At 43.2% G+C, this 23880-nt stretch overlaps 1 protein-coding gene across 1 annotated transcript in view; it reads right to left on the bottom strand.

Annotated features, from left to right (window-relative positions):
* C2_1H11orf58 (chromosome 2_1 C11orf58 homolog) overlaps positions 1–23880 on the bottom strand; it is a 75580-nt gene that overhangs the window by 25371 nt on the left and 26329 nt on the right. The window contains exon 3 of the mRNA XM_086956038.1: positions 14226–14286. Coding sequence (XP_086812164.1) covers positions 14226–14286 — 61 coding nt within the window. The remainder of the gene's footprint in view (positions 1–14225; positions 14287–23880) is intronic.

The raw sequence follows: 23880 nt of genomic DNA, 5'->3' as shown, positions 1-23880 counted from the left end.
CCAACATGGGTTTCGGGCTGCTCACAGCACAGAGTCAGCACTCACGGTTGTGGCAAACAGCATCCGCTTGGAGGTTGATAGGGGACAGACCACGCTACTGGTACTCTTAGATCTTACAGCAGCATTCGACACCCTATCCCCTTCAATCTTGGTTGATCGGCTGAAGGGAATAGGAGTGAGGGGAAGCGCACTAAGTCTCTTGTCCTCTTTTCTTCATCAGAGACAGCAAAGGGTAAAGCTTGGTAGCTTTCTGTCCCCCCCCCCTAAGGCCGTGCAATGTGGGGTTCCTCAGGGATCCTCCTTGAGCCCTCTTCTATTTAACATCTACGTAACCCCACTTGCCGAGGTAGTAAGATATTTTGGGTATCAAATCCTGTCATATGCAGATGACACTCAGATTATCGTATCCACCACCCTACCTACCATAGAATCTGCCTCCAAATTTAGAACTTGTATGGAGGCAGTATCAAATTGGATGGACCTAAAACTGAATGGGGAGAAGACGGAGGTTCTCATCTTTGGGGGAAGCCATGACATCTGGTCAGAGGACTGGTGGCCACCAGCCTTGGGAAATTGCCCTCATCCAACCAACTCGGCTAGGAACCTTGGTGTTCTAATAGACCCAGCCTTCTCTTTTTGACCCTCAGGTCAATAGAACAGTATCCACCTGCTGTAACATCATTCGGATGCTTAAAAAGATTGCCCCATACTGGTCGCCTGATGCATGCAAGCAGTCAACTGTGGCCCTGGTGTCTTCCAGGTTAGATTACTGCAATGCGCTGTATGGGGGCATCAATAAGAAATCCCTCCATCGCCTTCAGACTGTTCAAAATGCTGCAGCTAGGATGGTCCTAAACTTACCTAGGCTTTCATCGGTAACCCAAGCCAGGAAGGATCTCCACTGGCTTCCTACACAAGCCAGGACCTCCTTTAAGATCATCTGTCTTGCACATAAAGCTCTGTTCGGCGCTGGTTCGGAAGGCATAAAAACCCTCATCAGCCCCTACATCCCTAACAGAATGCTCCGGTCTTCCTTGAAAAATCTCCTCGCTGTCCCCAGATTTAAAAAGACTAGATGGGTGGTCAAACCTTCTCCACTATTGCTCCGAAATTATGGAATAGTCTCCCTCCTGAATTGTCTAGCCAACCCTCCTTGTCGATCTTCCGGAAGCTCTTGAAGACTTGGCTCTTTTCTCAGGCTTATTAACCTACCACTTGCTGTATCTGCCCTCTTGGCCCCTATTTCTCTGTGTAGTTATGCGCCTTGATGCCCCTCCGGGCTAAGTTTGCGCAATATAAGTCTTATTCCATTCCATTCCATTCCAATCCAAAAGCCAAGATGCCCCCTCGAACTAAGAGGTGGGGGTTGAGATGCAAGAGTAGGATTACACTGTTGTGCACTGGCCCGGGAAAGATCAAAATCCTGCTGACTACTTTTCTCAGAGTGCCTTTACAGTGTCATGATTCAGTGTCCTATGTGAACTTCATAGTCAAATTCTGCCTCTCTGTCAGTAGAATGGATTTTGGCTGCGACAAACAGAGATCAAGATACAATTACTCTCAAAGATATTTATCAACAATCCTGGGGGACAACATACTCGACCTCCAATGGATGACTGAATATCAAAAGTTCAAAAATGTGTGAGAAAAACTTAAAGATGGCATTCTATTATGAGGATTGTCATACCTGAGAACTTTAGACAACATGTTATTGAACTAGGTCATCATGGCAACTAAGAGCTCATCGAGATGGTGTGTGGTTTCCTCGCATTGATGAGTCGAAAAATAATTAAATGCCTGTCACTTGTGTAACTATTTGTCTCTCGAAAACAACGCAAGTCTGATCTTCCAAAACATGCTTGGGAGCGGATGGTTATGAACTTCTTCAGACCTCTCAATAATCACCTCATGGTAATAACCGATGAATACTCAATATTTCGCATTTTGGAAGACATGTTGTCAACTACACATGATAAAGTCATTGGGGTATTGAATGATGCTTTTGTAACTTGGTGTGTTCCATTCACTCTTAATTATGACAATGGCCTACCTTTCAACAGTCGAGAATTTAGAGATTCTCACACGCATGAATGTCAAGCATCAGAAAAGCACACCTGTTGGCCCCAGGCGAACGGGGCTGTCGAACATTTCATGAGCACCCTAAAGAGTGGTTCAGTGTGCTCCGCTGGAAGGAAGTGACCTCCGATCTGCTCTTTGTTCGCCCCTCTGTGCCTACCGTTGCTCTCCCCATTCCACAACAGGGGAAAACCTTGCTACCTTGATGTTTGGGAGAGCCATGAGCCATGTGAATGAAGCTGCCACAATGGATCCAAACGAGGTCGACCAATGCAGATACGTGTAACAGATTTTTTGAAAAAATTCAAGACTAAACAGAATGCTGATCGCCGAGGTACTATGGACACAGTCTTCAAAGAGAGAGACCAAGTCTTCGTCAAGTAAATGCGGAAGCGCAAGTCTGACGTTCCATCAGACGCCGACCTACTGCGGGTCAAGATGAGCAAAGGACATCCGGTAACCGCTCAACGTGCCAGAAAGTCAATTTCCAGAGACTCCCCGCACTCCAAGCTCCTGCCTAGATGTTGGACGGCTCCAGATATCCGAACTTCCAACCCAAGAGTGGAGTCCAATCCACACATCTGCCTCTGCATCACTTGTACCTGGTGCAGGCACCTCTCCTTGCCTCTGCAACCTCACGCTAAATCTGGAAGGCTAATTCGGGCGCCTCTATGACTAATTGTAGAGCTATGATTGTATGTATGTAAAATTGTACATTTTTATTTAACCAAGGGGGCTATGTAGTATCTTGTATACATTTGTAGATCAGGACCCTTGTGGTCTCCAAAGGACTCTGCAGGAATGACATGAGCGTTGGTTAAAGTCCAGGTGTGGTTAAAGTTGGTGACGTGTTGCCAGTCAGTTAATGGTTGCACTCTGAAGAATAAAGATGTGCACTACAGAGCTACGTGTGTGGTGCAGTCATTGACATGCTACCGGGCTATGGAGGATGCTACAAGTAGAACAAAATACTGCCTGGATTTAGCAAAAAATTAAAAACCTAGAGTAAACTGTCTGCCCTAAGGAATATCGGTGCACACCTTGTTCAAATAATGCACTGAGCAAACTTCAGCATAGCAGGTAGATGCTTCCTAACATTTTTTCCACGTAGCGCCTTGAATGTGCATAGTGAATGATTTCCATGAGACTAGGCTGAGGTACTGAAAACTGTGTTGAGAAAAGGTATGGTGCCACAATAGTATCTACTGCACCAACTTAAGCACACTAACAAGCATTTGCAATGCAATAGGTCTCACATTTACGCGAGTTTAAGCTAATAACAATGCCTTTTACTTATGTTTTAAAAACAAAAATAAAAGGCATTGTTATCTGCAATGTCATTAGCTCAAACTCGCGTAAATCGAGACCTATTGCATTGCAAATGTTTGTTAGATTAGTGAGAAAAAAAACGCTCTTTCGGCCCGCCCGGCAAATTAAATAAACAAGCGCGGCCACTAAAGTGAAAGCGGGCCGCACTGCAAAAAAAAAAAATAAACAAATAAATAAATAAATAGTGCCTACCGACTTATGAAGGAGACCGTGTAACGCCACAAGTAACAGATGCATTCCTCATGGGAGGTAATAAATTGGGACAGGGAGTTAACGAAGAGGGACTAACAAGCCTCATTATCAATCGGAAGCCAAGCATTTACCAGGGTCAATGACACCAGCCAATTAAAAATATGGGCAAGAGAAGGTGAGGCTTCCACAGCATACTGGACTACTGCATGCCTTGCAGAGCGAGCAACACCTGCACGCTGCCTTTAGGCTCGACCTAAAAAGGGTGACAAACCCCTCATTTGATGAAGCCCAGAGGGATCAGTTATGAAAAGACAATGGTTATATTTTACTTGGTGTGAAGCAAGTCAGGCACACAAGCGCATACAAGGATGTCTGGTAGTTTACTAAACCCTTGCACAGCTAGACATCCACTAACGTGGCTCTTTCAATAACTTAACTGCAGTGCACAAAGGATTTTATAATGGCTTCTGAAAAGGCAAATTCTGGAACCCACAATAAGGCATTGTGGCTATCATCCTCAATCCAATCAAATCTAATCAAAAATAATAATAAAGAAAAATTTAAGTTGTCCTAATTACAATTCAATAGGAGATGCTGCATTCCAGTGCACATAAGAAGTGCAGCTCATTTTATGTTGCAAATGTTTCAATTAGAACGTGCCAACACCGATTTGTGAGGAATGGGGTGGTACTTAATGCACCCAGAGAATACAGATATCCTGGGATGGGACATATATAAACGCATTTAATACTGCCCATTCAGTTTTTTTTTTAATAAATGGATGAGGCATAATGTGGAATCGGTATGTACTGTGCCAAATTCAAAACTCTTGCTAGTGTTGGGAGGCTATACCAATGACAATGTCAATTTATGTAGTACCACCAAGGATTTTTAAATGATCTGGCTGGAGGGAGAGCTGGTAAATGCACAAACCAGTGAGAAAGCGGTGATAGATTCAAGAAGGAAAACATTTTGAAACTTTGATCCAACATTTGTTTTATTTGCAGGAGGCGTTGGGTAACCTAAGACACATCAGTTTCATATTCAGAGAAAATATTAAAATTTTCAAGTGAGGTCTTCACGGGCATAAATAAGGGGCATCAGTTCTCTGGGGCATAACCATGCTTCTCAAACAAATATAGTCAGCAGTGGGAGCTCTGGCTCTCGAAAATACCTTCAAAGTTTTGAAGGACAGCTTGAAAAAAGCTCAAGCAGGAAGGCTTGTGTTAATACATCATGAGTACCATTAGATTGTTAGAGTCACTATATCATAGGAAGTTTTTTAATTTTATATAGAATACTTAAAGCGGCCATGTCTACGTGCAGCGTTCGCGCGCAGCGTGAGCACGCCGGAGTCATGCCAGAGTCCAGCCCGTCTGGGCCCAGGGCCAGTACCCCTGGTTCAAACTCCAGAAATGCGGACAACATACTCTCGAGAGGACATCATGTCGCTACGCGCTCCTAAAAATGTTTCATGTAAGTATATCTATAAAGGGTCTAAACCTTTCTCTCCGTGTAGGACATGTCAGCTGACCCAACCTGACAAGGGAAAGAACGCTCTGTCGATGGCATTGCTGAATTGTAGATCCCTCCCGTGCCATGCTCTTGAAATTAACTTTCTGATACAAGACCATGATCTGGACATCCTGTTTCGGACGGAAACTTGGATTACAGCCAGTTCAGGTGCGGACATAGTTCGAGCTCTCCCCCCAGGTTTTCTAATATACCACCTGGACAGACCTGTGGGGCGTGGGGGCGGCATTGCCATTATATATAGAGACATGTTTGTGTGCAGGGCACAGAATGATGATGTTCAGGACTGTGAGAGTTGCCAGTTCTCACTGCGGACGTCCCCTACGGTAACAGTATCAGGTGTTCTGATATACCGACGTCCAGGGGGCATGGGCAGCTTTGTTAGCTCCCTTATGGAAACAGTCACGCTGCTGGCCTCTTCTACGACTAATTTCATGGTGTTAGGGGACCTGAATTTGCATTTCAATGACCCGGCGGACTTAGTGGCTGCCGATTTGCAGTGTGATTTAAACGCATATGATCTTAGTCTAAGCAACCCAGGATCCTCGCACACTAAGGGCCACCTCCTCGACCCCATCTTCTCGAATATCCCGTACCTTAGGGACCTGCCTGCTTGCCCTCTGCCGTGGTCAGACCATTTCTTGGTCCCGGTAACCTTGCAAGTCGATCCAAGAACCACCCTTTCTCCGAGGGTTTATACCTTGGAAAGAGCCTGGTCCAGGTTATCAGTGGATATCTGGATCGCCAAATTGGAGAGCTTGTGCCCTCTCTTAGCCTCGGACCCGGTAGTGGCTGATGCAGATTTTGACGTGTGGGTGACCAATTCCCTGGATGCCAAACTCCCGGAAAAGAGAGTGGCAAAGAAGGGAAAGAGAATGGGTCTGCCCCATGGTATTCACCGGAACTGCGAATCCTTAGGAAAGGATGTAAGAAGTTGGAGAGGGCTTGGAGGAAAGATTGGGGGGTGGCTAGTCGGGATGAATATCGCGCAGCAATTAGAGTATATAAAAACGCCCTTCGTCGCACCAAGGCTCAATTTTTTGAGGAAAGCATAAAAAGTTCCTCCAACTCTTCTAGAGAGACTTTTAAAGTGGTAAAGGAGCTGCTCAAAATTCCTGAGCCCCCGCCGATCCAGGATAACCCAGCTGAGAAGTGCAGTGAGTTGGCGGAGTACTTCCACTTGAAAATAGAGATCATAAGCGCGCTGCCTCAGGTTGCGCAGAGCGCAGACATGGGTAATCAGGTAGGAGGAGAGCGTGTCATTTTGGACACTTTTGGTCCAATATCTGTGGCAGAAGTCATGAAGGAGCTGGGGTCCATGAAGAGTGGTTCTCCTGGGGATCCGGCCCCAATGAGGTTCCTGAAACAGGTGGCATCTGTTATTGCGGCCCCTGTTACGAACTTGATCAATTCATCCCTTGCCCAGGGTGTGGTACCGCCGAGCTGGAAAAGAGCAGTGGTAAAGGCTCTCCTGAAGAAACGTAATCTGGATTCATTAGATTTGGCAAACTTCAGGCCTATATCTCTGCTGCCGGGCCTTGGTAAGATTGCAGAAAGACTGGTTAACCACCGATTGTCAGACTTTCTGGAGTCCAACGGTCTGTTACGAGAGTCACAAACGGGTTCCGGCCAGGGCAGGGTACAGACACCGCCCTAATGGCAGTCGTTGAGGAAGCCAGGAGCATTTTGGATTCAGGAGATTCAGTGCCAGTGATCCTCCTGGACATCAGTGCGGCTTTTGACACTGTTAACCACCAAGTGTTGATCCAACGGCTGTCCAATGTGGGAGTGGCAGGAGTGGCGCTGCAGTGGCTTCGGTCATTTTTGTGTGGCCGGACCTACCAGGTCTGGGAAGGCAGCGAACTGTCAACACCTATCCCCCTCCAGTGTGGGGTGCCACAGGGCTCTTCTTTAAGCCCTACACTGTTTAATGTGTATATGGCTCCCCTGGAGGATGTGGTTGCCCCATTTGGGATAAAAATCTTTAGCTATGCTGATGATACTCAGCTTGTGGTCTCATTGTCCCAATTTGTGAAGAACCCGGATTCGCTGCGTCTATGTTTGGCCAAAGTGCACACCTGGATGTGCGAATCGGCGCTTAAATTAAATGGTTTTAAGACCGAAATAATGTTGCTAGGCCATAAGACTCCCTTCAACCATCTGGCCCAGCTGCCTGGGCGAGCTCCCCAGCCCTAAGCAGGAGATCAAGAGCTTGGGGGTTTGGCTAGAGCAAGATCTTTCTTTTAAGACCCAGGCTAAGAAAACGGCAGGGGTCTGTTTTGGCCTCCTCCGTTCAGTTTAAAGTCTTGCCTCTCCTCCCTTTGACATCGAGGAAGCTACTCATTCAGGGCTTGATCATTTCAAGGCTCGACTACTGCAACGCTATTTTCCTCGGCGCCCCTGAAACAACTTTTAGCAAGCTTCAGCGGGTCCAAAACGCCGCGGCTAGGATGCTGACGAACGTACCAAGGAGGCAGTCAGCTAAACCCGCCATGAAGTCATTGCACTGGCTTCCAGTGCGGGAGAGGGTTAAATTCAAAGCTCTCTGTACAGCACATAGAATCCTCCAGGAGAAGGGACCCTCCATCCTAAGGAAGTTAGTGGTGCCCTATAAAGCTAACAGAGCTTTGCGCTCCGACCAGAAACATCTGCTTCAGGTTCCTAGGGTCAATAAGGCCCGTACTGGCGGTGAAAAATTTTCGGTCCACTCAGCCACCCTTTGGAACGTGCTTCCGCTGAGGATGCGTTTAGAGACTTGCACTCTTCGTTTTCTGAAGCTTCTGAAAACACACCTATTCCCTATGTGATGTGTCTGATCTAGCTTTGTGGATTTTTGCTGTTGCCTGGACAAGCGCTGGGATGCCCGAGGGCAACTACGCGCTATATAACATTCTAAATAAATAAAAATAAATAAATAAATGAAATATATATTTTAACTTTTAGTTTCTGGAGGTGTGGGAAAAGGTAACCCCTTCCAACAACCTATTATGTATGTGCACATAAGGAACAAAATACCTGTGATGCAGCAAAACAATGTAAAAGTACTTGCAGTTTAGTGTTTGCGATGTTGTGGATTCAATCTAGCGCGATACACTGTAGGATTGTTCTGAAGCCACGGACCTTTGATCAGCTCCTTGATTTCGACCTTTCAATAGTTTTTTCCGTCTTAAAGCCAAGACACACTTTCTTCATGCTGGAAGGAGTGCCAGTTCCTGAGGGGAGTGTTTGTCTGATTTTTTTTCTCCCAAGGGGTGTGGGGAGTCTTTTTGTAATGCTTTATAGTGTTGACACGTTATAGGAGCCCTTCACAGTCTTGTTTTAATATTCTGCACAGATTGCCATAAAACAAAGATTGAGGACTAAAAATCTCAGGTCACCTGAGCTCGAGTATTAGAAAAGCGTGCATCCAGCTGTAATTCTGCATAAAAGATAACCGAATTGAAAGTAGCAACAGTTACGTTACCTTTGATTACTAATCACAAAACTGAATGTATTGCTGCCACTGTACATTAAAAACATTATGTCCTTTGGCTTTTATTGTTACTCCTCTTGAAGCCTGCAGCATTTCTAGAATGCTATAAGCTGAATGTTAGTTTCACAAAGCTTGATCATGTCGCTCTACCTCTTATCTCTCAGCACTTGTTCCCCTTTTGCAAGAAAATTTGAGCCCTGTACACCCATTCAGTCAAAATAGTGTATTCGGCTCCACTAGGCCATAAAAGTCATAGCAAATAAAAGAAAATCATATAAAGTATTAAAACCCATAGGATTGAGGGAAACACTTGTTAAATATATTACAAACAGGTACTAAGAGACATCTACACCATAAAGGAGTCATTCAATAATAAAGTGTGTACATTTATGGCACTTAGCATGTAATTTAAAAGAGCACGCATAAACAGTTTCATTTCCCAGACAGAGCAAATAAGTAAAAGTGGCAACATGGGATCTTATTTTTAGTGCTCGTAATATAGAGCGGAGAAACTGCACTCTTTGTGCGGTGTAAAATGTGCAAAAATAGCTAAAAGTGCAGAGCTATGTTCCACTGGGAATTTGCAGGAACAGCGAGGAAGAGAGAAAAACCACATACCTTTAACTGGGAGAGCTAATTGCAAGTGTATAGTTTGAAGACGGAACGGTGTCATAAGAAACTTGTGCCTCATTTATAGTAATCTGTAAGTAAGGTGCGGGAAGTACAGGTAAGATCCCCAACTGCGTTTCCTAGCCATTCTATTCTAGTCTCTGCCCATGTCATTTGTGCTTCTTGACTAAAAAGGTACTGTCTGGGTTAGGGGAATGGTCAACACACTATCCCGGTTAGGAAAAATATTTGGGACACCAAGTCTTTCAAAATGCGCTTTAATGTACTTAAGGCATGGGACATCCAGACAGTTGTCCAGCTTCAGACAGTAAAATTGACCTACATAGATGGGCTTCTGTTTTTTTTTTAGATTCTGTGCCATAACAGAAGCAGTTGCAATTTGAAATACCCTTCTATATAATCAAGCTTAATCTCTTCATGGCAAAAGGCAGTCAACAAATAATGTCCAACTGCCAGTATTCTTCTTATAAACTTGTTCTCCACAATTTGTAGAGATTTGCCACTAATATAACCCCATAAACCTGCACCATATGTTGCAACAGACACACATTTACTTTTAAAGATACCAAGCATTTCTCTAAGTGGTATGTGGCCTAGTCTTTTAGAGAAACAAAAACTGCATCAACTGCTCTTTGGAATTGCATGGCTCTTACATTCGAGAGTAATTTCCAGTTAAAATCTAAGTATCGGAATTCCCAGCTATGTAAAATGTGGAGTTTATCATTTCTTCCCCGCCTAGTAAAAACATTTTAGTCTTGGCTAGTTTGGGACAGCATGTCATCACAAAGGACTTATTCTGATTTGTTTTTAGTTCTAAATTACTCTTAAAACTATTAAAAGCATCTAGTAAGTAGTACCTTTAGCAGTTTGTGCGATTAGGTCAGAGTCATCTGTGTAAAGCACCACAGGGATTTTTCTCTCCTGGATCTTTGGTATATCCTTACCGGTCGTTATCAGGTGCTCTCCCAGGGAATTAATATAAATTAAAAATGGAAAAGGTGCCAAGAGACAGCCTGGTCTAACCCAGAGTGATTAATGGGAAGTCCTCAGATAGATCTCTGATCCGGTTATACCACACTCTGGCTGTAGTATGTGCATGTCACCTAGTGATTAGTGCTATTATTGCACTATAAATGCCTTATTGGAGCATTATGGTCGATAGCTTGGGGAGGTCTACCATATCAAAGGCACATGTTAGGTCCATGAATGGAAGATGGACACGTCCTTTTTTTGCCTTAGTGTATTTTTGGACAATCAGGGAGAGATTTAAGGATTGCTGAACAGTGCTCAGACCTGGGAGAAAACTAAACTGTAGATCTAAGAGCCTGCATGACTATAGCACAGGTTTCCAATTTGGCCAATAATACCCCTTCTTAGGATCTTAAATGTGCTATCTAGGAGGGATATTGGGCGGTAGCAGTGAGGTTGGCTCGGGTCTGCTTTTTTGACAATAGGGACGATAATAGCCTCCTACCAGGGGGCCTGTAATTGCACTAGTTATTACACTTATTAAGGGTGCTCAGAACTGTGGCAAAGATTTGAAAAGGTCTGAGGGAATTGTGTCAGGGCCCAGTGCTTTCCTGAAGGGGTTACTCTATTTGGCTAAATTTACATCTGGCACTTTTATTGAGATACTTAATTCAAGGGTAGCAGTTGAATTCCAATTAACTATTTTGCTAGGGCTTGCATTCAGAGTCTGCTCTTTTGGGCCGAAAACTTTGGAAAAATGGGCCACCCAGTCTTTGCTTGGGGATAACACAATCCATTGTTTATGGGTCCCCCACCCAAGGGGTTCAGGGAGTTTTCTACCTGCCAGAAAGCTCTGAAGTGTTTTTGTTTTGTCTCACTTGCCATTATAAGATCCTCCCAAGCTTTTTCCTATATCCATTTCTTTCTTTTTTGGATTGATTCTCGTCGCCTGGATAATTCTTGGTTGTTCTAGTGGGGGTTTACTCAAGGTAAGCTATAAGAGTCCATGTGCAGGTTCCATCAAACCACTTTGTATTGTGACTAAATTGTGTTGCACCCTTGGTCAATCTGTCTGCCATAGAATTGTTTAGCATGGCATATGCAGTTATTACTTCTGTTGGGTTTGCATCTTTTTGGAGGATCTTGTCTATTACTGCTTTGTTGTTCTTAAGAAGCTCTCTATGAAATGCTTCCTTATCTATTTCCTCCCATTTAATAAGGGATTTTCAACATGACCTTATACTAAGCTCTAGGATAAGTGGGTTGTGGTCACAGGAGGCCACAAATGTACATGTCATGAGCAGTGAAATCTGCTCCTCTAAAACTAGACATGATCAATTGTGGAGTTTGAACTGGACCTATATAGGTCAGGAGCTTTGATAAGCTCTGTGTACAGCACTCTGATGAAGAGATTACATTATTTGCAAGGATCACTCCGTTTGGGGAGTCCCCATAAGAGTTGTGTTCAAAATGTGCGAGGGGCTGATTAAATTCATCACTGAAAGTGCACATTTCGATATTGAAGTCACCTACTCAAATAATTGATACCGCCTTTATGTTTTCACTTAAAATGTTATGCAAGGTATACTCTATAGTGTCCACAACTTTAAGTTCCTGATGATCAAATATATTGTAATCAAAATTGACAAGGACCAAATCAAATGGCTTCTGTGAGGTGATCAGAAGGATATGGTAGAAAGATGTTATGGCCTTCTCATATACTATGCAATCAGTCGAAGAAACATATGAAAGTAACTAGGCCCCCTTTAGCTAGGCCTGACTTCGACATGGTGGCTGCAATGTGGTAAGTAACAAACCCATTTATATGTGGTAGGTCAAATGTCCATGTCTCTTGATAACATATTATTTGGTGATGGTCAACTACATTTAGCCAGATGCGAGCCTCCTGTTCAGTCATGCACACCCTCTTTGAAAAAGAGGCTGTCTAACAACTTCCTACACTATGACAAAGCTTTTCCTCTTTATTTCCGATCCTCCTTCAATTCGAAATTTGCATGTTAAAACTTATTGGATATAGTAAGTGTTTATTTACAGTTCCAAATCAAGTCTCTGGGCATTCTTAAAAGGTACAATCCAAAGTGAAAGCAATAACATGAAATCCCAAAACCTGTTAAACACCATTTGTGCTTAACGTACTACTATTTAAAAAAAAATGTTTTATTCTCAATAGCGCCAGGTTGCCTTTAGTCAAAAAGAACATGTCATGCAACAGGTAGGAGAGTACTGCACCTTGGCAGATCTGTATAATTAAAAAAATAAAGTGCAGCTGATAAAATTATATGTGTATTACCCAAACATAAAATAAGTCTTTGAATCAAAGACACCCATTATGCACAGAATTCCAATCGTCAAAACAGTTCAATAAGTGTAAATTCTGTCAAACAACATCAAGGACATTGTATGAAGATTCCAGATATTGTCCGATGCTTTACGAGAGTGGCCCTTTCTTATGGCTTTTTCTGGAGGTGAATCCACTGGTGATTGGAACCACTAAGAAGGACTGAATCCCCTGTGACAATCTAAATCCCTCAAAATCTTCCTGTACCTGTCCAAATACTGCTGTAAGGGAAAGAACACTAATCACACTACTGGTATGTTGTGTATTTACATTTCCATCATGACGAACAGCCAATTAGTTATTTATGCTTGGGTTTGTGGTTTTTCTTCACATGGGAAGCATTGCACTAATGTTTGGATTTTGTGTTGAGTCTTGGTGTATGTCAATTGTGGATAGACATTTTAACATAAAGCAAATGCAAAGGCAAACTTTCGCCTTTACTGTAAAAGGTTTTGAAATTATACCAATGAGAGCCATTCTTTTGGGTGAAAATGGATGTGTACATAAACAAAAAGGACAATTCCTGTGCACTAAAGATCTACACAATGATTACTAGGCAGTAGATCTTAGAACATTGCCTTTCTCAATTTCTGGCTTCCGATGGCCTCCTTGAAAGGGACTTAAATGTAAAGTTGGTTGGCACATGCGACCTCTTAAAAGATTAGTCCGTACAATGTACGACTCTAATCAGACACCTTAATACTTAAGTATCTTTTCTATCACCACATTTCACTTCTCTTAAAAGAGAAAACAATAGGGATATTGTGTACACCCTCAAAACCATTTGCTGTCTTGAAGGTAACCCGTCTTCTGATCTAATCAAATTGGTTACCCACAATTCTGGTGCCTTGCTACAGAAACTCCAATCAATTCTCAATAGGAGCTGCACTTTTTATAACTTACTTAAAGGGCATATTGGGCCCACTGGAATTCAATGCATTGTCTGCAATACTGAATTACACGGTATAAGGGAGTAATGTGATCTCTATTCATAATATAACGATTTTGGCATTTCTGAAAATTCAAAAAAATATATACTTGGCCTTGCTGTCCAACTGGCTTAAGCAGATAGAATCATCTGAAAATTACCATTAGATCAACAGGTTGTGCCAGAGGGATGCAAGCGAAAAAAATTGTGTACACTTATACCTATTCACGCATGACAGCCGCATTACAACTTGTTTCTTAAAGGAACAGGAGTTTCAATGCGGAAGTGTTACCACTTTGAGCACAGAAGAGGGGGGGGGGGTGCAAAGAGGAAGATGCCAATTTAGGTCATGTGCCTTACACAAAATAATGAGCTCTTTTCACCATCCAAATAGTGGCTCCTAGCAAAATTAGTGTTTTTACTCTATAAAAGGTATGCAAAGCGATCATATCTCGCAGTATTTGACGTATGATGAGAACTATTTAGAGACCCCAGATGAAGCACCACACCTCCTGCTGCCAACCACACTACGCTTTTTCTTAAATTGTTTAAAACGGTGAGAGATTAGCTGCCAAGACAATGTTAGCTGATCTCTTATTTGCACACTTCACTGAATAAGACAGTTGCCTAAACACAAAACAATTAAGGCCCACTCACTGTGTGCAAGCCCAGAGCAGATAGCCTACAAAGACAGTCATATAGAAAATGCACATAACATTAAAAATCAAAACACTAACCTGTTCGGAAGTGCGAGGTTGACTTATGGTCTCCTATAACAAGACGTCCAGTGTGTTCTTTCTGCAGACCAACAAAAGGAGAAACGGGTTGGATGTACGTTATTTATTATCCACAGCAAATAAATCTGCTCATCATATGAAACTGGTTTAACCAGCGACACAAGCACTGGCTTTAAGCCTGGTAGCTATTGTTTGCTTTCTCAGTTCAATTTTCCACATTGGATATATTATATTTTGCAAGATTTATGCACCTCTTTGCGGTTAGTCCTAAAACCATGATGTTAAACAGCACGTTTTAAAGCTTTTCTGAATTGGAAAAGGCATTTTGCAACTCATTCCTAATAACAATTTGGAGGGGCGTGAAAGGGGCTTTCCCTCCTTTTTAGGAATCCCAATGAGATGTATCAGTGATCTGTGACCACAACTGGGTCTGCAAAATCACTGGACAGTTACCAAAACCTGAAATTAGGTGGTAGCGAACTTGCAAAGACAAAAGCTAATCCTTTGGGACAGCTTCTATTTTGGTGAATTGTGTTGGGCAACCTTAGGGGAAGCAGACAGCAGTCTGAAGGATCTCCGTTAGCCCTACCCCACACAAGAGGTCACAACTGGGAAACTTCTTTTTTTAAGCAGCACCTATCCTTTTAAAGGTACACAAGCTTCTTCAAAAAGAATTCCATTTGGGAATGTAAACTTACAAGGCCCCCTGCAAATGGGCATTTTGCAACATTACCTGAACATAAGCTGTATTGCAAAAGGACAGACTAGTCACAAAATGTCAGCGAGTAATATGCAAACACTATTGCGACCTGTCTGTAGGGACATCTGGCCTTTTGTTCTCTCAATCAATCTCTCCAGGGAGCTCTTGTAGACAGTATCCTTATTTTCACAGAACACAAACATCTTAATTTTTTTGTTACAATACAAGAGTTATGAAAATACAGCACTGAACATTCCTTTTGGTATGGGCACTAAAAGTGTGGATTAATAAACTATCTAGTTAAATTTAAGCTGTTAAACGAATTGTAGCAGACTTTCCTGTTCAGCTAATACAAATGCAGAAAATGGCCAAATGCACCACTCCAAACTGCCCATATATACACTAAGTAGTGAGGTGCATGTGCCTTTATGCCCTAATGATACCTCAACAAGTTTAGGAAAGATAAAAAGCTCCCATCATACATGCAGTCTACAAGTACATGCTACATCATGAAAGTACTGCTAGACCAGAAAGAATAGCTAGAACACGCAAGTTAATCAACTAACACGTTAGCTATATTACAGTATGTCATATGCCGAATTATGAGAGTTGCAATCGTTGAGCATTAATTGCAGCTATAACGAATGTAAGAGGGAATCCTTTGTTAATGCCAAACCCGTTACTGATGGCGCCAGCAGGAAGATTAAGCCTCTAATATAGGCGATCACAATGTAATTATGGCAGCATAATGTCATGTAATACGGTGCTAGGTGATGTGTAAAATGTGCAACCGGAATACTAGTTAGATGTGATATTTGACCGTGAGAGACGAATAGAAGTAGAAAATAACTAGCTTAGAGACATTTGCTCCTTCAACAATATATTTGATCTTCGAATCAATTGCATGCCTGTATCTCAAGTGACTTATGCGAGGTGTACCCTCAAGGAGAAAAGTTACTTGAGATATAGGCAAGAATTATTTCATGAAAATTACACATACATGCACAATCTTAACAGAAATAATTTTTCAAGTCATAGTTTATGAAACAAATTCTCCTTCCTGTGTCTTCTTAGACATTTGCCCCCACCACCGTTCCTAGTGAATACCACTCATTGTTTAACAAATGCACTTATTTGCGCTCAAGATAATCTCAGAAAAACGAAAAAACAATGGATGGACTGCTTGAATTAACCTCAGCCGCAAATTATCACAATCACACAGGTCCATGCATTTTTTTTGTTTCATCTGGTGGGACGCTCGAAGTAGGAACAGTACATCCAGGCTTGGGCCCTGTAGCGCGGTGGGACAGCGGACCAGGGTCAGCGGACTCGATAATTCTCGCCTCGGTGCCTACTCTAACCAGGGATCACACTCGGCAACTCTGGGCATTAGCTTGACTCATCTCTACAACGGCCCCCCACATTCGCCGGGGATGCCTGGTTTCCCCTTGGAAATACCCAGTAGGGACCATCTCACAGGGATAGCCAGGACGGGTTCCCCAGCGGTCTACAGCACCACGACGCCTCAGGGCAGCAGTGCGCTTTACAAGACCACATACATTACATTACATTACATATGACTCAAGGGCCAATTGTATGAGGCCCAACAAATGTGAGACATATATGCCGGGACTACTTGTGCTCATATGTGCTGTGGCTTAGCAGTTTAGAGTGGATTCTCCCTTTAAGAATGTGGGCCTGCAAAGATCTGAGTATAGTTGGCTCGTCCTGTGGACACACAGTATGCACCTCATTCGTGTCCTTCATTTTTTGCACGGTCAGCTACTAAAACTCACTCAAGCATGCAATCACTTTTTAGGTCTTGCCTACGGGCACCTTTTGATATCTGTTTTTGAAGAACTATTGTGTACAATACTGGTACTTAGGGCTTTGGGTCTGCTCATTGTCGATCTTTCCCTTTGGAGTACTCCATGCAGTGCATGGGTTTCCTCGCTCCCCCTCACATCCACATCATCTCCGTGATGCTCCCCAACTTTCCCCAAGCTCATACGTAAAAGCATAGCCACAGGTATATTTTTAATAAGATTGATTAAAAGAGCAGAAATTATATGATTGGGGATCTTTTATCTCATGAATTCATTTATTTAATGAAAGCCCAAGCCTTGGCACAAAGTGCAGCAATCAGTGCTGTGTAAAGAGTAAGCTGCTGCACTCACTCTACGTTTGAGACAGAAGGAATACTCGAAGGGCCTTGAAACATTTCTTTTCGCCCTAAAACCCATAAATCTGCTTTCAAGGCTGTTGCACGTAACCAAATAGTTGGATAATTTATTCCAATTTCTAGTCGGGTAGAAAGATACTGGCAAGCATTTTACTTTTAATTCGGACTCTTCTTCAGGCAGCTTATATTCTTTTAAGTACCTGCAACTATTCCCTTTTTACGCCGCTGGCTCACGTGCAACAAACCAGCTGTTTAATTTTAGTTTCAGTTTTATCTGTCAATTTTGAATAATAAACCATGCTATTTGTAAATATTGTAAAATACTGAATGTTATGTTCAGTATGGAGATATCTTAATGCAGCCTTAGAGCCCGACCTAGTGGGCTCTACAGGAGGTTTAACAAGGCAGTGGGCCTTTAATGCCCAGTAGAGCCTGCTGGGAGGGGTGGGGGGGGGGGGGGGGGAAGAGGGGGGTCTAGGGCTATTGAACATTCCGCCCCTAAGGCAGAATGTTCTACTTAGCAAAACAAAGGCCTCCGAGCCGGAGGGGGTTTAAATCCCCGATGGGCTCCCAGAGACCTTTGTTCACAGCAGCAGCTGTGAAAGGAAAACATTAAAATTTTGCTTTCCGTGCTTCTACCAGCTATTAGAAGCCCGGAGCACTCCACTCTGTACAATGGAGCTCCCAACATTCCAATGTTCTAATATAGGTTTGCTTTTCTTCTAGTCTGTGGAAATGTAATTTTCCATACTTTAACAATACTTTACAAACAAGCATTGGCAAGCCAGCTGCTTAGAACTTGCTTTATAAAGGCAGGACCTATCAGGTTTGCCTATACTTATTTGTTTTTGCTATGATGCATATCAGTGAGAAGTGTTTTACACAGCAAGTGATCCTAAACACCTCATACCACAGCATCAGCACTTAACCCAGAATACTAGCCCGTTCAAAATAAAATTGCTAGCCAAATTCAAAATGCAACCTGATATTTTTGATTGGGACAATCCAGGGCAATTACAATGTTCTTCTTGCCCTAATGATTACTTTCAAGTTGACTCATCTGAATTAATCATCCTAAACTGCCTTCATTATGAAAGGTATTAAATTGGAGCTCTCTCAATAATGCACTACAATCAAAATATTCAACTGAAGTAATGCGATTACACGCCATAATCATGTCACAGAAACTCGGTTTGACTTATAACTTTGTTTGCATAGCCACTGTCCTAATATACTGTGATGCACAATAGTGGAGAACACGCTACAATTCTTGAAAAGGAGACAAGGCAGGTTTAATTTCAGTACATGTAAATTATGTAATCATTTATGCAACTTAACCCTAAAATTACTCAATTCAGAAGTCAAAATTGTACTCTTTAAGTCCCTATCGTGGTTATTGTGCATCGACATGTACATGGATGTGAAAAAGAAAGCAAAGACTCTAAGTGCAATGTTTAAATAATAAAACATTTTGCCTTCATATAGTCCTCAGCAAGTTCTAAAAGCAGATAACTCTAATATGTCAGAAGAAATATAACTCCACTTCGTCTTTATTTTTAATGAAAAACAGTCAATTCAGTACCTTTGTGTGAAATAGTGCAATGTGATTCAGTTACTTGTAGTAAACATTTCCTGTACGAGGGAAGTTTCTCACCATCTGCTAGGAATTCTGGCCCACGCCTTACAAATCTGCTCCTGCTCTGTGAGGTTTGATGGTCTTTGCATAGGCGGCACTCTTTTGATCATGCCACATCATCTTACTGGTTTCGAAGGATGGACTTTGACCTGACCATGCAAAAGTCCTAATTGTTTTCTTTTTCAGCCATTGATTAACTAGCGCTTTTTAGGTCTTGCCTAAGAGGGCGTGTGGGGTCCCTGCGAGACCTGCTGTATTCAGAATATAGCTTTAAAAGCTCTGCCCATTTTCAAGGACTGCCCCAGTTAGAGGGTTTGTTACTCAGAACTTGTGAGCACTAATTCTTTCTTTAAGCTGGAGCACTGGAGACCAGTGCTCTTCGTTTAACCCCTTAACTGCTGCCGTCGGCCAACGGTCGTCACATGCACTACCTCCCCAGTGCTGCGCACGACCGTTGGCCGACGGGCCAGCATTCGTTCTCCGAACGTTCAGCACTGGCTGCTGAACGTTCGAAGCTCTGATGAGGTTAAAGAACTCTGTTGTAAACAGGGCTGTAAATCTTGCTCTTGTACTGCCCCATTTGTTGCGCATTCAAACACTAAGGTCTGTTTTTTCCCCACTTGTGCTCAATGCCATTGGCATCAATGCTTCCCCCGTCCTTGCGTTAACCTGTTTAAAAGGTCTGTGAGCGTGTGTGCGTGCCATGGCCAATGTTAACAAGCATTAAAAATGTAATAGGTATCGCCTTTTACCAAGTTAAAGTCATTTGCTTTGCTATACAATACCATTAGCAAAGCAAATGGCTTTAACTTAACCAAAGGCGAGACCTGTTGCATTTTTAATGCTTGCTCTTTCTCCTGCACGTTCCTGCTTTCTATTTGTTGTGGTTTTTGCCATCTTTTTCTTCCTCTGTCTTTCCAATACGGTGTTTTTTCCTCTGCTGTATTCGGTAAATATCTGATCCTGAAAAATAAGTGCTGGTCCCCAAAATAGAGCCCCCCGCAGGCAAACACTGGCTCACATTAAGCACTGGACATGAATGGAGTACAGCTATGAAGTGATTGCCTTCTTTCTACAAAATAATACCCTCTAGTATGAATGGGCTACACTGAAGGCCACACTGAGTGATCTAATAAATGGGCCTGAGTGATTGTCACCTCTTTATCCTATCTACTGACAGAAAGGATATGGAACGTTCTTTAAATTAACCCACAACTCTGCTCGAAGTGCAGGGGATCCATTCGAATCCCAAACCCGGCAGTTATTTTTGAGTCGGACACGACCCACGCCAGTAAATTTTGCAGATTCTGTCCTGATGAAGACACCAGGGCGCATTCATGGGTGTGGCACCGAGCGCTTGGTATTCAGCGCATGTACCTGCAGGGGTAAGAGGGGCATCTTAGTTTCAGTTCCCACTGAGTGCAATATAAATGCCACAATGTAAGGGCCATCAGCACTCCCTTTGTTAGAGCCTTCTTCCTGGATAGGGGCTAGCTGGAACTTCAACACCTCGATGCCAGAAAGCAACCAAATCCAGCTTGTCACTTCACAGGCACTCATGAGGGAAACCATGATTTGGGGCATGTTTTCAGTTGTATAAGCCTTGTAGGGAAGGTATACCTACACTGTAAGAATGTCAGATAACTATTTAGTTAGCACTTACTAATAAGTAGTTTTAACTGCCAAAGGAGGCCTTTTTTAGCAGCCATAGAATAATAAAACATTGAGAATAAAACAGCAAATATCTTAACTTCTGCTTTGCGGTTTACACAAAGCTCGTTGGCGCCAGTTCAAACACAGCGGGCTATATTAAAAGATTGTAACTGGTGTCATAGTAGGGTTTGTTTATGCAACATAGGCTGTAACCCTCTGAGCTACCGGCATAAAATGCACATCTGTGTAGCGCCTGCTACAAGCTGTGCTTCGCAGCAGTAGACTAGTAGAGAGTGAGGGGTAGAGAGAGTGAGGGGTAGAGAGAGTGAGGGGTAGAGAGAGTGAGGGGTAGAGAGAGTGAGGGGTAGAGAGAGTGAGGGGTAGAGAGAGTGAGGGGTAGAGAGAGTGAGGGGTAGAGAGAGTGAGGGGTAGAGAGAGTGAGGGGTAGAGAGAGAGAGAGAGAGGGGTAGAGAGAGAGAGGGGTAGAGAGAGAGAGGGGTAGAGAGAGAGAGAGAGGGGTAGAGAGAGAGAGGGGTAGAGAGTAGGCGAGACCTAAAAACATTGTTTGGGTGTGTTAGAGGTAGCCTTGTGTCTTCCCCGGCACAGCCAGCACATATTTGGACTTCAGTTTATTAGCTGTGTAAACAGAGCAGCCGGGTGTCATGGCGCTGTTCAGAGTGACGCAGAAGTCAAATCACGCATTGACAGTTGTAGCAGAACAGATTTTAGCAAAGTACAATAATTGGTCAATGATAATTACTACGGTAAACAAGATGAACAGTCACAGAATAAATAAGAAATACACGTCGCTGTCAGCATGATGTACGTCACTGTAAGCATGGTGCAGACTCGGTTCGGCATCAGCACAACCGATCTCAACAAAGCAGGTGGTTACACGTGGTGAGGAGGGCACCTTGTGTGTCACTCAAGACTCTGTTACTTTCACACGGAGACAGGCCTTTCACTCTCTCTCTATGCATTAAAAGATTGAGAGAACTATAATATCATTGCTTAGATCGCGGTTTCAGGTTTTCTGGGGTGTGTGGCCTCCTTCCTCTCCAGTGTGTGGGCCTTCAGTCTCGAAGCAGAAATGTGAACTCAGTCTGTGCCTGGGGATGTCTGTCCCCCTAAGTGGGGTTCTGTCCTCCCTCCTCTCCTCTCAGGACTCCATCCAGGTGTGCTGATCTTATTTTTCCGACTGAAGAATTAAAGCTCTCTGTGTAGCACTGCTCGCCCCTCCCCCTACTTTACTGTCGTACTGGCTCTCTGAGAGGGGAAAGATACTAAGTGTGAGCGAGCCAAGGAAAAGAAAACACCGACGGGAGGCGAAAATAAAGCTCCCGCCTTCCCAGGACCCTTCACACACACACAGAGACAGACATCTCTCCAGGTGAAAACTAATGCGAGTTCGGAACTAAGAAAATGAATATGTCAAAAATGTACACCGGAGACTACAAGTATAAGCTAGAAACAGAAACGGTGAGAAAAATAGAAAGTGTAGGGGGATGACAGAAATGGAGAAGAGATGAAAAAACGGAGTAGCTGAAGGATTGGAAGGAAGAATTAAGAGACAAGCCCCCCTCCGCTGCTACGCAACCTGCAACGCTGGGCCAATCCCAGCGCGGCTTGCGGTTACGTAGGAGCCACAGCAGATGAAGCTCCCGGCGGTGATCTCTTGTCTTTATGAGGCCATATGTTTAAACAAATGGCCCTATAAAGATAAGAAACCTTTTGCGACGCACGGAAGGCAGGCGAGCCTGTCCAAGTTTAAAAAAGCCTAAAGTACACGTCGCAAATAGCTCTTTTCCAATAGCTGGCCACCGACGGCCAATGGAAAAGAGGGGCGGGGCTTAAAGCCAGTTACTGAAAGTACTCAAAGTCATTAAAGCTCGCCAAGCGAACCGCGCATGTGCGCAGCCACGCTGGCCAAAGACCTAAAAATATATGGCTCTTCCCCTGCTCTCTCGCTCCAGTAGCCTATTTTCCTCTCCTTCCCAATCCCGCCAGATGGACCTCCCATCCTATCTGAACACTCCATTTCTGTAAACAGGGAACCAATTACACTGCCTTATCTAATACAGTTTATGCACATTTTCACAGTTTTGGTATTTCTCCTTCTGCAGTTGAAGTACGATTCTTTAATGTAGTCCTGAATCTGATATTTCCTTTCAAGCCAATTGTTTAACTAACGTAATTCCACGCAACTGTACTCCATACAACGGCACTTCACTCTACCCAACCCTCTTCACTCTATGAAATGCCCCTCCAAGCAGCGCCACTTGTCTCACGCATCACCACTCCACGCTGCTGCACTCCACACAACTGCACACCATTAGCCCCTCCACGCAACCCCACTCTACACAACTGCAATCCACGCCACTCCACTCCACTCTATACAACTGCACGCTATGCCGAACCACTCTATCTATGCAAGGGCACTCCAAGCAACACAGCTCAGTACAATGTTACTCCATGCAACGTCACTACATTTTATGCAACACCACTCCAGGCACACACATTACAGTATTTTACACACTAGAGGTTTATACTGTACACTTCAAAGTCATGTTTTTCTACTGTATTTCTAGAACCACCATCTCTAAAACCTATTGTGATTCCCACTGGTATGTTGCTAAAGCCGAAACCAAAAGCAGAAACCAAAAGCAGGAATTCAATAGCCACCTCCGCCTAAAAAATTATAACTAGATAAATATTTACAACCATCACAGCAGATAACTCACTGTATAAATAACTCTATAAAAACATTTATCAATATCTTTATAACAATGCATACTAATGATTCATCAATACATTTAAAAAAAAAATGTTCACCAATATTTGAGACGACGTGGATAGTTGTGATATCCCCACGTTGGTACGAGGGGGGCTGCGCTGGCAGGCGTGTCATCGCGAAAATCACGCACGATTAAAAAAGTCAATTTTGGACATATAACTTCTGTCACTAACACCTCCATTTCTCAACTATGGGGTCATAATATCTCTACCCTGACCCCTTATGTGGGCTTTCACGCAGATGATTTTCAGCCTCGGGAACCATTTCCGTTGGATAAAATGGCTGCTGCAACTTTCTATTCAGGTTGCGTCGAGTCAATCAGTGCATTCCCGGTGGTGTGTGAATTCGTGATTAATCGCGAAACCACAGCGAAATATCCGTGGCCAGAGATAAATGTATGTAAAAAAAATTATAGTGTTATCAAAAACTAGTGAACTGATTTACACCAAATAAGCAAAAGGCACTGCCTTGAGCCGACATCTTGCTCCCTGCCAAATTTGGTGTAAGTCCGTTCTGGCTGTAGAGGTGGGCAAACAAAAAGGTGCCTGCCACAAAAATACTGAAGCTGGCGACTCTGCTATATCACAGTTCGTAATGTTGCAGAGTCTTCATCAGCACCTGGAGCCGGAGGGTGTCTGATGTCAAAGAGAGTAGATTACAATATGAAACCTACTATTTTTGGTATCAGAC

This window comes from Lissotriton vulgaris, chromosome 2_1, assembly GCF_964263255.1.
Source record: "Lissotriton vulgaris chromosome 2_1, aLisVul1.2, whole genome shotgun sequence".
In the NCBI taxonomy this organism is placed as follows: Eukaryota; Metazoa; Chordata; class Amphibia; order Caudata; family Salamandridae; genus Lissotriton; species Lissotriton vulgaris.
This window is presented reverse-complemented; position numbering and strand designations above follow the sequence as displayed.